At 46.6% G+C, this 14,168-nt stretch overlaps 1 protein-coding gene across 2 annotated transcripts in view; it reads left to right on the top strand.

The window, feature by feature from the left end:
* OBSCN (obscurin, cytoskeletal calmodulin and titin-interacting RhoGEF) overlaps positions 1-14,168 on the top strand; it is a 185,497-nt gene that overhangs the window by 12,080 nt on the left and 159,249 nt on the right. For both annotated transcript variants that reach the window (XM_051768316.1, XM_051768317.1), the window contains exons 3-7: positions 4,332-4,601; positions 6,961-7,221; positions 9,745-10,047; positions 11,074-11,340; positions 12,126-12,401. In XM_051768316.1, coding sequence (XP_051624276.1) covers positions 4,332-4,601; positions 6,961-7,221; positions 9,745-10,047; positions 11,074-11,340; positions 12,126-12,401 — 1,377 coding nt within the window. The remainder of the gene's footprint in view (positions 1-4,331; positions 4,602-6,960; positions 7,222-9,744; positions 10,048-11,073; positions 11,341-12,125; positions 12,402-14,168) is intronic.

Below are 14,168 nucleotides of genomic sequence, written 5' to 3'. Positions count from 1 at the left end.
GAGCCCTCCCAAGACAGCTCAGAATGATACAGCAGCAAAGGGAGCTTTTAATTCTGTCATTTATGTCACTGGTGATACCATTTGCTCACCTGCCATGGGGTTTAGGGAGGGAGATTATCTTGCCACACAACCTTCCCTTTGCTCAGTCGTGTAGAAGAGGCTGAATGCTCCAAGCAGCTACCCTTAGAATCATAGAATCTTGGAATAATAGAATTATAGAATATCCTGAGTTGGAAGGGACCTCAGTCCAGCTGCTGGCCCTGTAAGGGACAGTCCCAAGTGCTTTTGGTCTTTCTGCAAGTAACAGCATATTTAGAGAGCCTGTGACACTGCGTGCACAGTGTGTGTCCATAGACACACGTACCAGGAAACACAAACTTTGTGGGTTTAAATATCCTGTGGCATTTTGGTTTCACAGAATTTTAACACAAGAATCTGAGTGAGAATTTTTATGGGTCTTTTAAAGATAATAATAAAAAGCCCCAGACTTCTTAGCCCAGCATCATGTCTGTAAGGTGACTCTTAGTGGTCTCTTGTGGCATAGGAGTGGGCACAGGTCAAACCTCCAAAATCACAGAATCAGAATGGTTTGGGTTGGAAAGGACCTTAAAGACCACCTCATTCCACCCCTTTGTCATGGGCAGGGACACATTCCACTAGACCAGGCTTTTCTGTCCAACCTGACCTTGAACACTTCCAAGGATGGGACATCCACAGAAAGCCTCCTACACTCTGTCAGTCTAGATCCTGGGGACCTGAGGACCTACAGGACCCAGGTTCCCAACATGTTTGTGAACCCTTTGCTGAACTTGTGCCCTAGAGATCATTGAGATGAAAGAAAGAGATTTTTGAGCTCTTCCTAAATGAGATTTAGTGAATCAGACTTAAATCTCAAAGGAGATGCTACAGGGCAGAGAGTCACCCTCCCAATTAAGAAAAACTGAAACTTGATTAGATTTAGAAATGTTTCCAGAACAGGGATAAAATCACAATCCATACACTGAGCTGTAAAAGAAGTTGGAAAATTCTTCCCAAGATTAAACCTTTAACAAACCAGAGAGTGGGGAGGATGAGAGACACATGAATAAACCAGCTTGAGTTTCCTGAAGGTTTTGGAGGTTTCCCTAGGCTTGTAAAGTTAGTGAGAACAGCATTCATGTCTCCATCCTGGGCCAACCAATGTTCATCCGAGTCCCTGAATAAAGTAATCAGATACTGTATGGAAAGGTTAAAGGTTGCAAGCCAAACAGGGAGAAACAGGCTGGTGCTGAGGGCCACTTCATTCTCCCTCTGATCTGCAGTGATTTTGGGTGACCAACATCATGAGAGTCACACTGGAGATCTGAAGGAGAGAACTGCAGCTTGAGAATAGTGGAGTTAGAAAGGAAACTTGGAAAACGCAATAACTAGGAAGACCAAGGGCACAAGAGGGTGGAAGCTTGTCTATCCGTCTTTAGATAGCTCATGGTGGGAGGATTTTCCATATTCTTACTCTCACTGGATTGCAGAGGGAAAACTTGCCTCTGGAATATTGAATAGAGCACCTGTGAGGACACCAGCAGTAAGCAAGAGGGAATGTAGGTGAGTGAGAAAGTGAGGTCCAGCAGACAGATGTGCCTTGGGAAGGTTAAGAAAATATTGGCTTCTCTGCAGGCTGCACCTATTCTTAGCAAAATATGTGTTAGCAGGATTTACTTCTTAAAAATAACATCATCTCACTGCCTGTTTGCTTGTTATGGGCCAGACAAAAAAGCCTATGACGCTGTGGAGAAATATCTCCTCGAGACAAGCGGCCAAATTCATCCCTGAGCTGATTTCTTGCAGTTTCCTGCAAACTCCACAAGCTGCTCTTGCTCTGTACTCCCTCAGGGTTTTGCTTTGCTGTGTCTACCTCACATTTTCCCCAGTAGGTAGGTTTTTTGCAGCTTTCTTTTTTTAATCTCTTACCTTAATTGCATCTCTCTGGCCCGGGCAGGGGGCTGATGAGTTTGGATGCCTGCTCTCTAGTTATGTATGGTTCTTCTGCAGACCCCTGACCAAAATTAACTCCCTCTGCCTTCTCAGGTACATGCTGGATCATGCAAAGAGCATGATTGAGGAGGAGGCTGGTGGGTTTTGGAGCCACTGCAGCAACTCCAAAGCAGAAGAAGGAGTGGGCTGGGTGCATCCCAGGCTTTAATTCAGTTTATCAGCTGCTGCCTCTCTGAAGCTCCATTCAGAGTGAGATAAGACACGTGTGCACATGTCAGCAGGACGAAAGCAAAGATGTTTTCAGAGGGTATCTGTGACCCCAAACTGCCAAGGATAGCCTTGTACTGACTTTTCCTGGCTGGGAGAGCAGTGCTGCTACTGCAACACACACACGAAAGGGTCAACCAACCCTTCTGTCTTCGTACATTTAAGAGTTTTTTCCTAGAACAGCTTTTTTTTTTTTTTCTTCACCTTAGGTACTGCTTAGTGCCTGTAAAGGGAGAGGGGTTAATGATATGCCCAGTTGCTCCCAGGATGGGAGTGCACTTGTGTTCTCCTCAGGTGCAGCTCGGATTTCTTTCTGGCCCCTGCGCATTCCGTGTGTGTTCCCAGTGTCAGCTCCAGTCTCCCTCCCATCTCACACAGCAGCACTGCATCCAGCTCCCAGAGCCTGGCATGATCCTTCTGATCAAAGCTTTCCTGCTCTCATAGAATCCCAGAATGGTTTGGGTTGGAAGGGGCCTTAAAGCCCATCTCATTCCAGTCTCCTTCCACTAGCCTAGGTTGCTCCAAGCCCCATCCAACCTGGCCTTGGACACTTCCAGGGATGTGGCATCCACAGTTTCTCTGGACAACCTGTGCCTGTGTCTCACCCCCACAGACAAGAATTCCTTCCTAATATCCCACCCAACCCTGTCAGTGTGAAGCCATTTCCCCTTGTCCCATCACTCCAGACCCTTGTCCAAAGTCCCTCTCCAGCTCTCATTTCCTCTTTAGGTACTGGAAGGTTCCTCTTGCTTGTCCTGTTTCATCCTCCCTTAATGGGAGCATGGGGTGTTTCCAGAGGGTGATACACAGGATTGCAGGGCAGGAGTCTGAGTTTCCTGTTGTGTAAAGGAAAAAGGACAATTGCCATGTGGAGTGTGGGCAGGGCAGGTCTGTGGAACCACAGCTGAAGGCTTTTCAAGGCAAGACTTTGACTTGCCTTAAATTGAGGTGCATTAAGGCAAAACATATATATATATATGTTTTTTAAATGAGCAAATTGACATGGTCAGTGAGTGTCATCATGTTCCTGAACATCCTGTGTGGATTCCTGGTTTTAATCTCAGGATAACAACCAAGGTAGTCGATAGCATTGCCCCCTCCTGGTGTCCTGTCAACCCCTCAGAGTCTGATATCTTATTTGAATTGAAAGAGGAGAGGTGTGTATCAGGAATTAGGAAAAAATTCTTTGCTGTGAGTGCAGCGAGGCAGAATGGAGTCACAAAAACCAGCTGGGAGCTGGCACGGTGGTTATCAGAAGGTGAGGGTACATATCAAGACATGATCTCTCATGAAGGATGAGTGGTGATGTATCAGCACTGGCTAATCCAAGTCTGTGACCTGACTGTGGCACCAGTCCTGTGGCTGTGACCACCAGCTGTCCAACTCCCCTTTCTCCACTTTTGGTCTGGGGTATCAGGATGATGTCACTGCTCAGCTGTCACTGGAATTAGACATGGTTCAGTTCATAAAATGACTTCCCTCCCTGTCATGCAGCTGTTCTGTGTGTTTGATCCACACTCTGGTTTCTCCCTAAGCCAGAGCACTGCAGCCCCACTGCTGGAGGGAGGCAGAGGCACTTGGGAGGCTTGGGTTCATTCTCTAGTTCTTTGTCTTTTGTCATTGACAAAAGCTGACACAGGGTCTTTGGTGCTGGTGGGGAGCACAGAAAACTCCTCCCTCAGTTACTTCTGTGCTTTCCCCACATCAATCCCGTGCTCAGCCACCTCCCATCTGTCTGTGCCCTTTCAGGTTGCTCTGCTGAGCTTACTTCTGCTGCAAGACCCCAAAAACATTGGTTCTTGCACCAGCTGAGCAGCTCAGCTGCTCACACTCACCGAGAATTGCTGCCCTGAGCTCTCTCCTAGGACCAGATTTTTTGTTATTGACCCAACTTTTGTAGGATCACTTTTAAGGGCTTTTACTCCAACCTGGCCTTGGACACTTCAGGGATCCAGGGGCAGCAACATCTTCTCTGGGCAACCTGTGCCAGGGCCTCCCCACCCTCACAATGAAGAATTTCTTCCTAAAATCCCAACCAAACCCACTCTCATCACAAACTCTTGTTCCCCCCTTTCTGTTTTCACCCTCTGAAGAACCCGCCATACCCTTCAAGGAAAAACTGAAGGACCTCGAGGTGAGGGAGAAGGAATCTGCCACCTTCCAGTGCGAGGTGCCCGTTCCCGGGACAGAGACCTCCTGGTTCAAGGAGGAGACCAAGCTGAGGCAGAGCAAGAAGTACAGCATCGAGGAGGAGGGCACGTACCGCCGGCTCACCGTGCAGAACGTCACCGCCGACGATGACGCCGTTTACATCTGTGAGATGAAAGAAGGGAGCAGGACCATTGCAGAGCTGTCTGTCCAAGGTAAGGAGGGCTCTCAGTGTTGTAGATCGGGCAAGTCTTGCCTGCCATAGCGTGAGATTCGTGCCTGACACTCCAGACTCGACCTTGTGAGTGGCATTTGCCACGTCCGTGTGTGCAGCGAACAAGAGCGGAGTCCCTTAGGGTGTGAGAGGAATCATAGATTATCCTGGGTTGGAAGGGACCCACAAGGATCACCAGGTTGTGCTCCCTGCACAGGACACCCCAATAATCCCACCCTGTCCCTGAGAGTGTTGTCCAAAAGCTCCTGGAGCTCTGGCAGCCTTGGTGCTGTGCCCACTGCCCTGGGGAGCCTGGTCAGTGCCCAACCACCCTCTGGGGGAAGAATATTTTCCTAATATCCAACCCAAACCTCCCCAACACACCTTCATGCCATTAAATGAAAAGAAATGGTTGGTCAGTGGGTCCCTGGAGCTCCTGCCAAGGTATATCTGGGACACAGGGTCAGGGAGCAGGGACAGACTGAGTTTCTGCACAGGACATGTCACCCAGTGGGGACCCCTGCTGAAAGAGCCTTCTGAGGTGTCCTGAGCTGTAGCCCAGCACTGCAGACTTTCCTCAACATGACCACAAGCACCAGATGGGTCACCTGCCACTGTCACACACATCTTGTGTGGTGTCCTGTGAACACAGGGGTGAATCTTGTCTAAGGGTGGTGCTGACCACGCTGGGAAGAGGGTTTAGCAGCTGTGGTTTGTGGTCTGATGTGTGGTGCAGGCTGCAGTCAGCACCAGGGTGATTTAGATTGGAAACCAGATCCACACTCCAGATCCTTGGCAGCTGGAGCTGTTCTCTGGAGCTTGGAAAGGTGATAAGAAAAGGACAAAATGTGGATATCCAGGTTTAAGTCTCCTGAGTCTGGTGGTGGTTTCAGACTGAAGTGGAAGTAGGTGTAGAGTTGGGATGGTGTAGGTGTAGATTTGGGATGGTGGAGGTGTTTCACATTGAGTAGACACAAACAGCAGAGTTGCAGGCATTGGAGACCTGTCAGAGCTACAGGATTGCTCTTGTCCTCACTCACTGAAAGCCTGACCTTACTCCCAGTAAAGCCAGAGGGGTTTCTTCTGTACACAAATTGCTGCAAGACAAGCTGGGTGATGTATTCCTTGTGCAAATTCCTTTTTGCATCATCAGCAAAAGGCTGAGAGTGTCCACAGGTGGATGCAGGAGGAAGAATTCAGTCTGGAGACGTGGGATAGTTCAGACAGGCACTAATTGTTGCACCTTCCATTAGGTCTAGACCAGCCAAGCTCTGTTAGTGCGTTTGGCCCCAGTGGGACAGCTGGTATTTCTTTACTTGTTTGTGCTGTAATGGTATGTTCCATCAAAGAGAGAGTGACTGAGCCAGGTGGAGCTCCCTGGAGAGAAAGGAGGCAAAGCCTTCCTGGGGGAGCCTTGTGCCTGCCCTGAGAGGAGAAGCTTGGAGAGAGAAAGATGGGTTTGGGAGGATGTGAGAGCACATGGCTGGATGTAAAGGGCTGCAGGGGATGGGGACACTGCTGAGGGCAGTGGGGCCAAGGAGGAGGATGAGCAGAGAATGATGAAACCTGTGCCTGACCTGTTGCTTCATGAGGGAGTTCAGCACTGCTTCTCATTAAACAGCTCTGGGTGAGGGCTCTTTCACCTTGCAAAGACTGGTCTGGAGCTGGAGCCTGTCACCATCTGTCAGCTGGGGTTGGCTCCTGAGGCTTTGTCCAATCTTTCCTGTCAATAGTCACATCTTGTAACTCTGAGGTTATTCTATTATGTGGGAATAATCACAGTCGTTTGGAAAGGACACAAATAAGTGCAGTTCATTCCATATGAATTTCTGGGTTGATTCTAAGAAGAACTCTGAGGGTTTTTGTGTACTTCCTGTGAATTCAGGTGACTGACACATTTGTCATCTTAGTTATGTAAGTTACTGGTAACTTTTGAAGGAGGTAAAATCCCAGAGATAGGCAAGAGACCTGTCTGGCTTAAGACTGACCTACTTTAGCAAAGTTTTGATTTGAATTCCCAGCATATCTGGGCATTGAAAGCTGTATCACTGTCAAATCTGCTCTTGGCAAGGCCACGTATACCTTGTGTTTACCCACAGCAGACTCTGTGTGGTAGATGAGAAACATGAGTGACTGCAGTCAAACAGGATTGTTTTTCTCTCTTTGAAGGCCAAAATGAGCCCTTGGGGTTATCTGTTCTGCACCCTCAGAGCCTGGGAATTCATTTAGGGGTGTCTGCACAGTGTCTATAATGTTTTGATTAGGTGTGGACTCGTCCTGTCACAGTCGGGGTGGGCCAGCGTTGCCAAAATCTTTAATACCTGCCGTTTGCTGACCGGGATTGCTTTCTCATTTTGAAGGGAACATAATTAAAAAGCTTCCACGGAAGACTGCAGTGTTCATCCACGACACAGCCACCTTCTGCGTGGAGCTGGACAACGACTGCCAGAACGTCCGGTGGCTCAAGAACAAGGAAGAGGTGAAGCCCAGCGACCGCATCTCCATCACGCGCTCTGGCAAGCAGCACACCATGACCATCCGAGAGTGCAAGCTGGAAGATGCTGGGGAGATTGCCTTCCTGGCTGATGAAAGCAGGACTTCCACTCAGTTCACTGTGACCAGTAAGATTCCTGTTTATTTTGGCCTTGGTGTTGTGCCTTCCCCAGTGAGCAGGTGCTCCTGGTGTTGTTTTGGGAGCCGCCGTGGTGATTTGGTTGTCCAAAGACAACAGAAGGTCTGATGTCTGCCCACAAAAAGCCAAGAGCCTGAAACATGAGTGTTATGAGATGTTTTGGAGGGATGAAAACACAGAGAGAAGAGTCAGAGAGCCAGAGAATGGTTTGGGTTGGAAGGGACCATAAGGATCAGCGAGTTCCAGCCCTCAGCTGCAGGCCAGGACACCTTCCACTAGACCAGGTTTCTCAGGGCCCCATCCAACCTGGCCTTGAACACTTCCAGGGATGGGGAACTCACAGCTGCTCTGGGCAAGAGCAGTCCTGGGAAAGGGCATGGCACAAACCTGTATCTTAATTGACAGAGCAGTAGCAGCAGGGGCAACGTAGTTGAGATTGGGTCTGAAAAGAGATTTTGGTGAAGTTGTCTCATTTTGTTTAGCCTTATTTTGATGGCACTGCATTTCCCAGGCAAAACCTTCTTCATTTAAGACAAAACTGCACATGGTTTCTTGCTGTGCTGCAGTTCCAGTTTGTATGTGAACAAATAATCCATTCTAGTAATAATTTGGGAAGAATGATGCTTTTTTTTCTTCCCTGCTGCCACTGACTGCAATCAGTCAGTGGCAAAACAGAATCTTTGATTTAAAGATTAATAACTGCTGTGTTATCTAAACTTGGCTGGCACATTCTGATGCCAATGAACTAAAATGAGAAAAAAATTCCTAAGTGTCACATTTGGCTTTGTGACAGTTTCTAAGGTGTTTGGAAAGCTGTGACATCCAACCAATTCAATGGGAACAACAAAGTTCAGTTTGATTTCAGACACTGCTGTTTCAGTTACGGAGAAAGTGTTGATTTGATGGAACAGGAAAAAGGCAGGAAGCTGCCTTCCCACAGAGAGGTATCGCTGAGGAAAATATTACATGACCACTTCTGATGGTAAGGTCAAGAGATCTCATTCCAGGGCTTAATACTCAGCTTAATGTTACCCTAGTGGGACCTTTGACATCTAGCTGTGACCAGAGTTACTGACAGGCTGGTAACTGTGCACCCCAAAACACTTCTGTGTCTATTTATGTAACATCTCTGACCATCTGCTTGGAGAATCCTGTGTACTGTGCTCGTGTCTTCTTCAAATTAGCTGGAGAAAACTGGTGTTGGCTGTTCAAACAGCATTTATAACACACAGGCTATTATTGTATATCATTTGCTCAGTGTCCTGTGTTGTTACTATGCCCGTTTTAAAGGTGGGTAAACTGAGGCAGGAAGAAGATCAGTTGTCCCAGAGCTCAGATTTTAGTTTAGGCTCATCCTACAGGCTCCCTCCACAGCTGTGAATAGCTGAGGATGTGCAGTGTGGGATTGTTTCACCCATCTCCCACACCTTCTTTGAGCTGGGATGGGTTGCTCCTGAGAGTGCTGTTCTCCATGGGATTACAGCTGGAGCCTGGTTAGCTGACTTAACCCAGACACCTTTCAAATAGCCAAAATTAAATGAAATTAATCCTTTGCCGTGTCAGTAGAGGTGTAACTAGAGTGTATCAGATAATTCCCAGTTTCTGATGATATCAGTGGCAGCACGTAGTGAATAACCCTGATGGGACTTGAGTCTTCTCCAAAGGATTCAAGAGGAATGAGAAGGCTGAACATAAATATTCATTATGCAAATACCTGCAGGGAGAAATTTGTGGCCTCAGGTACCATAAAATAATCACATCTCTGCCATTATAGGGTCTCACAGTGGGAACACTGTCTTTATGTCATTTCCTTTTGAAGTTAATTCTCAAAATCTGGTTCTGCATAAATCAGTAGAACAGAGATCCCCAATGATACTATCAATTAGCTGTAATTAACACAAAGTTACAGCAGATCTTCTGAGTGGGGATAACATAAAATACAGAAGCAGGACAGAGAACAAACACCCACAAGGAAGAGGCTGCAGAGAACATCCAAGCCTGTGTAAAAGGCATCTGAAATGTCCATAATTCCAAAAGGTTTGAACAGCCTTTGGTGGTGGTTTTACCCATCTTCTGAGCGAAAATGAAGAGCTGAGTGTTAGTCTGCCTTCCTCAGGAGCTGTGTAGGCAGCAGGACGGGTCTGTATCTAGCACTGAAGACTTAAGTCTACAAAATGTTTGTTGAAGATTGTCTGTGTTGACAGTTTTAATACTGTGTAGAAACCACACGTTTCCGTGGGGGTGAGAATGTTGTACATTAAAGGTTGGACTCGATGAGTTCAGAGGTCTCTTCCACCCATAATGGTTCTATGCTTTATGTGTAATGCACCCCAAAAGCATCTTCTATCCCTTCCCTTGCTTTTCCATCTCACATCAACGTTTTAGGGAGGTTTATTAAGCAAGAGTAACTTTTAGTCCAGCGTGAGCTTTCTGGGCGACGCACAGTGGCTTTTCCACTCCGACGTAAAGTTCTTCCTCTAATTTTATTTATTTATTTTTTTTCCTTGTGCAGCGCCCAAAAAACCTCCCACCCAACCCCCAGCCGACCCTGTGGTGAAAAATAAAACAGAAACCTCAGTGACCCTGGCATGGTCCCCTCCCAAGATGGACCGTCCCATTCCAGTCGACGGATACATCGTGGAACGCAAGAAACTCACTGGCTTCACCTGGATGAGGTGCCACGAGTCCCACGTCCCTGTCCCAGAGCTCACCGTGAGCAACTTGGCAGAAGAGGCTGATTATCAGTTCAGAGTGTCTGCAGTCAACACCTATGGACAGAGCCCCTACCTGGAATTCCCCGGGAGCATCCACCTTGGTGAGCACGAAACCTGGTCTGGGGCGATCGGATGTGTGGGTGCTTTGAAAACGTCTCCCATGACTTTGAGGATGGAGCAGTGGCACAGAAAAACCTTTTTTCCCCCTTTCACTGCTGGTTTTCCTACTTCATGTCAACCCCTGACTGCCACCAAAGTTGGGTGGAGGCTGGGTTTCTGTGGAAGAGCTGTGAGTGTGCTTATATTCCAATATCCCAGCTGTGTGAGAGGTAGAGCTCTCTGCAATGAACCCTAAACCTTTTAAGTCTTCTTCTAGGCTTGGTATGAGAGTAAAACTTGAGGTGGACTTACGATATAATTTTCAATATATGTGTGAGGTGTCCATCTTGCACCTAGAGAATATTGATGGGTGATGATACCATCATGAAGACCAAGTTCTAGCCAGTCTTTCTTTAATCTGGGAGTTACTGGGAGAAATGTTGGGGGTTTACTTTATTTCTAGGGTGCCAGTGTGTTTCTTCCTTTGATTCACTGCACTAGACAAGATTTGGAAGACCTTGATTATGCTGTGTCTTGTTATTGTGTCACCCTTTCCCTCCCTTGCTGCCTGAAAATGCCTAGAATTGTAGATATTCCTAGACATTTCTAGAATGTAGATATTCCTAGAATATCTACAAGTGACTAGTAGGAATATCTAGGAGTGATTCCTCAGGATCCTTCTGAAATCTAAGAATTGTGCTGGTTATTAAATTAATAACACCCTTATAGGGAAACCCGGGTGTTTCAGGCTTATGCCTTTGTATATCTTAGGGGATAAAAAAAATCAGCAAAATATGCCTTTTCTTCCCCCTGAAGAAACAGCATTTACCCTAATCCAGAGGTCAAGAACTTGAAGCTGTAGGAAACAAATCCTACAGACCGAGCATTAATTGCCTTCTATATAAGACTGCATGATTTTATTCTGGTGTCTTTTTTACCCTGAGAACTTTGTTCTTAGGATGAACTGTCCTCCAGCAGGGCTGTCTTGTGCCTTGTTCTCAGAGATGTGTGGTGTTGTTCCTCCCTAGAACCAGTCCTGGCTGTGAAAAGCCCCCTGACAACAGCTGAGGCTGTACCTGGAGGGGATGCCCTGTTTACTGTCGACCTCACCAAGACGTGTTCTGGCACCTGGTACCTCAACGGTAAAGTCTTACAGGAAAGTGAGACCTGCATCATCAAGAGAACCCAAACCACTCACACCCTCACCATAAAGAACGTCACCAAGAAGGATGATGGAGCAGAAGTGAAATTTGTTGCCAATGATGTTGAGACCAGCACCAAGATGAGAGTGAAAGGTGTTTGTTTTCCTTTGTTCTTCCAGGCATGGGGCTGTTGCTGTGACCCGATGATTAGAACTGGGGCTGTGGGAAATACCTAAAATTTCATCATATGAACTAATGTGGGTGCTGGGAATGACATCACCATCCTAATTCAGAGTTCAGAGTGAGTCCATCTAGCCAGCTGGTGGTATCAGGACTAGACTGCTCACAGATTTCTGTTGTTCACAACCATCAATCAGTGGATTCTGTCACCAAATCTACCACTGAGTCACCTTAAAGTAGATATGTCAGCTCCAGATTCACCTGGACTTTCTGAATAGTAGCCTTTCAAAAGCAAAGGAGCATTAATTACTAACAAAGCTTTTTCTTGGAGGTCTTTTAGTTCACTGTGTATGGGATGCACAACTTAATATTGTGTAAATCATTTAAGAACCAGAGTTGGGTGCTTCCTTTATGAAATGACAGTAACATCTGTATCTACCCACATTGCCTGGCAAAACATGATGAATAGACATTGATTCTGGAAGGATGTGTTTGGCTTTGGGTGAAAAATCTCTGCAGAAGCATGTTGGGAGTATTATTAATCAGTAGAAAAACATGGTTTGGGTTTTTATTTCTTACTGGTTCAGTTAATAAAAACACGTCAAGTCCTCTGAACTGGAAAAAAATGCTCAGCATTGACATGAGTGGGAGGGCAGGATCAGGATTTAATACTTTTAGAGATCTCACAGTCTAAGGAAACTCATAGCAGGGAAAAATTACCTCGATATAAGCTGAAATAACAACTTGTGCCCTGGCAGGTGCCGCAGTGAGATTTACCAACAAGAGCAAAGAGGTAGAAAAGGTCTCTGCTCGACTGAGGGAGGAAGCCAAACTCCAGGCTGAGCTTTCAGACGCAGAGGCCACAGTGAAGTGGTTGAAAGATGGGAAGGAGCTCAAGGCCAGTGAAAAATATGAGCTTCAGACTGCGGGGAAGAGGCACATCCTGAAAATCCTCAGCACTTGTGAAGAGGATGCTGGAGTTTATGAGTGCACCTGTGAAGGGGATAAAATGCTCTTTCAGCTTTCAGTGAAAGGTATGTGAGTGCCTGGGCTGCTTAATGGCCTGTCCCTGCCCTAAACTAATGGAGGTATCAAGGGATGCAAAGAAAAAGCTCCAGAGGGAGTTGTGGGAATTCCCCATCCACATCCAGCCTGGACAGTGTCCGTGGTTCCAGAGCAGGATTACTGGGGATTGAACACAAGACACAGCACTGGTTTAGTGCTAAGAGCTGTGCTTTCACTCCAACTGGCATCTTGATATTCCATGGGAACTTGGTGTTGTTTTAGGAAGTCGAGTGTTGGGTGGGGAAAAAGTGCTGTTGTGATGAAGGGATTCAGCCTCAGGGGCAGGACATGACACACAGGATCCTATGTCTGCCCTACACTTGCTGTGTGACATCAGAAGAGAGAGTTCAGCTCTGATTAAAGTTCTGAAGGACTTTAATCAGATCATCTTGACATTGTGGGATTTTTTTTTTTAAATTTTATTATTATTTGATGATTTTTTGTTTGTTTTCTCTCAATACTCTGGTGGATAAAAACAGGCCTTTCCAGGGCACACTGGGTGGCTTGGCTCATTCCTGTTTCCAGGTGCTCAGATAGAAGGCTGTACAGATGAAACAGCAAAAGGGAATTTCATTTTGATGTTTCTTACTTGTTAGATTTGAACCAGCATTGGTTTACAGCTGTTTTCAAACTTTTATGAACTTGTTTATAGTAGAGTTTGCTTTGCCTTAGAAGGGACCATTTTTGGGCTAAAAAGCCCCAGTGTATCCCCAGACTGTTCCTTGTAGGGGTCATTAAGATATTTGAGGTTCAGAGTGTGCAACCTGACTCCAGGACAGTCTAAACATCATTTGGGGTGAGTTCAGGAAATATTTTGCATTGCTGCCAAGTTCACTCTGTAAAACCATTTCATTTCCATGTTCTGTCCCATAACTCACTCCTCACCTTCTTCCCAGCAATGATCACACTGTTTCTACATGGAGTGAATTTGAGGTGCTTCATCATCATGTTTTGTTGTCGTGTCACCCTCTTTGGTCTCTGTAGAAGTAACAAACCCCCAGAGTAATGTGTTTTTGGTTTTTTTTTTAACATTTGACAACTTGCTTGGTTATTCTCAAAGAGCAAACTCAGGAGAGAGGAAAAAATAATCTAGACACGTGACTAAATCTATATAAAGAGTAATTTCAGTCTACACTTGACACCTGCTCTCAATTTTGGTTTTCTTCTCTGTCTCTCTGCCTCTTTAGCACTGCTTTTCATGCTGACAGCCTTACCCACAGATTTAATTGGATTAGTTGATGGCTGTTTCCACGTGCTCTGCGCTGTTATGTGACTATCGAATGAGTAATCACTGTCATTGTTTTAAAATCTCTGCTGTCAAGCTGTAACTGTAACTTGAATATCTGCAGTTTACAGCTTGATTCCTGGAGAATCCCCTTTGGTACCTCCCGCCCTCGTAGGCTGAGGGTCACAAACATTGGGTCAGTGTTTTACCTTTCATCATCACCACCTTTTATCTGTCCCAGGGAGCTGGTGAATCCCTTGAGGAGCAGCTCAGCTGTATCTGCCACACGTGGGCATCACGTGGCTGCCCAGGGGCCACTGGCCACGGCGTCACCGGCTGGGCCTGCTGCCCAAAAACCAGCCCCAAAATGCACTTGCCATTTATCACTGGAGCCCCTCCACTGCCACGAGGCTCCACGTGCCAGGCATCCCCTGACACATGACCTCCTGACATGGAATGGGACACCTGAGACGGCTCCCTCGGGCTGCTGGGGTGGTATTTTTCACTCCGG

Source organism: Manacus candei, unplaced genomic scaffold, assembly GCF_025592945.1.
Source record: "Manacus candei isolate 608988 ecotype Guabito, Panama unplaced genomic scaffold, ASM2559294v1 h1tg000094l, whole genome shotgun sequence".
Taxonomy (NCBI): domain Eukaryota; kingdom Metazoa; phylum Chordata; class Aves; order Passeriformes; family Pipridae; genus Manacus; species Manacus candei.
This window is presented reverse-complemented; position numbering and strand designations above follow the sequence as displayed.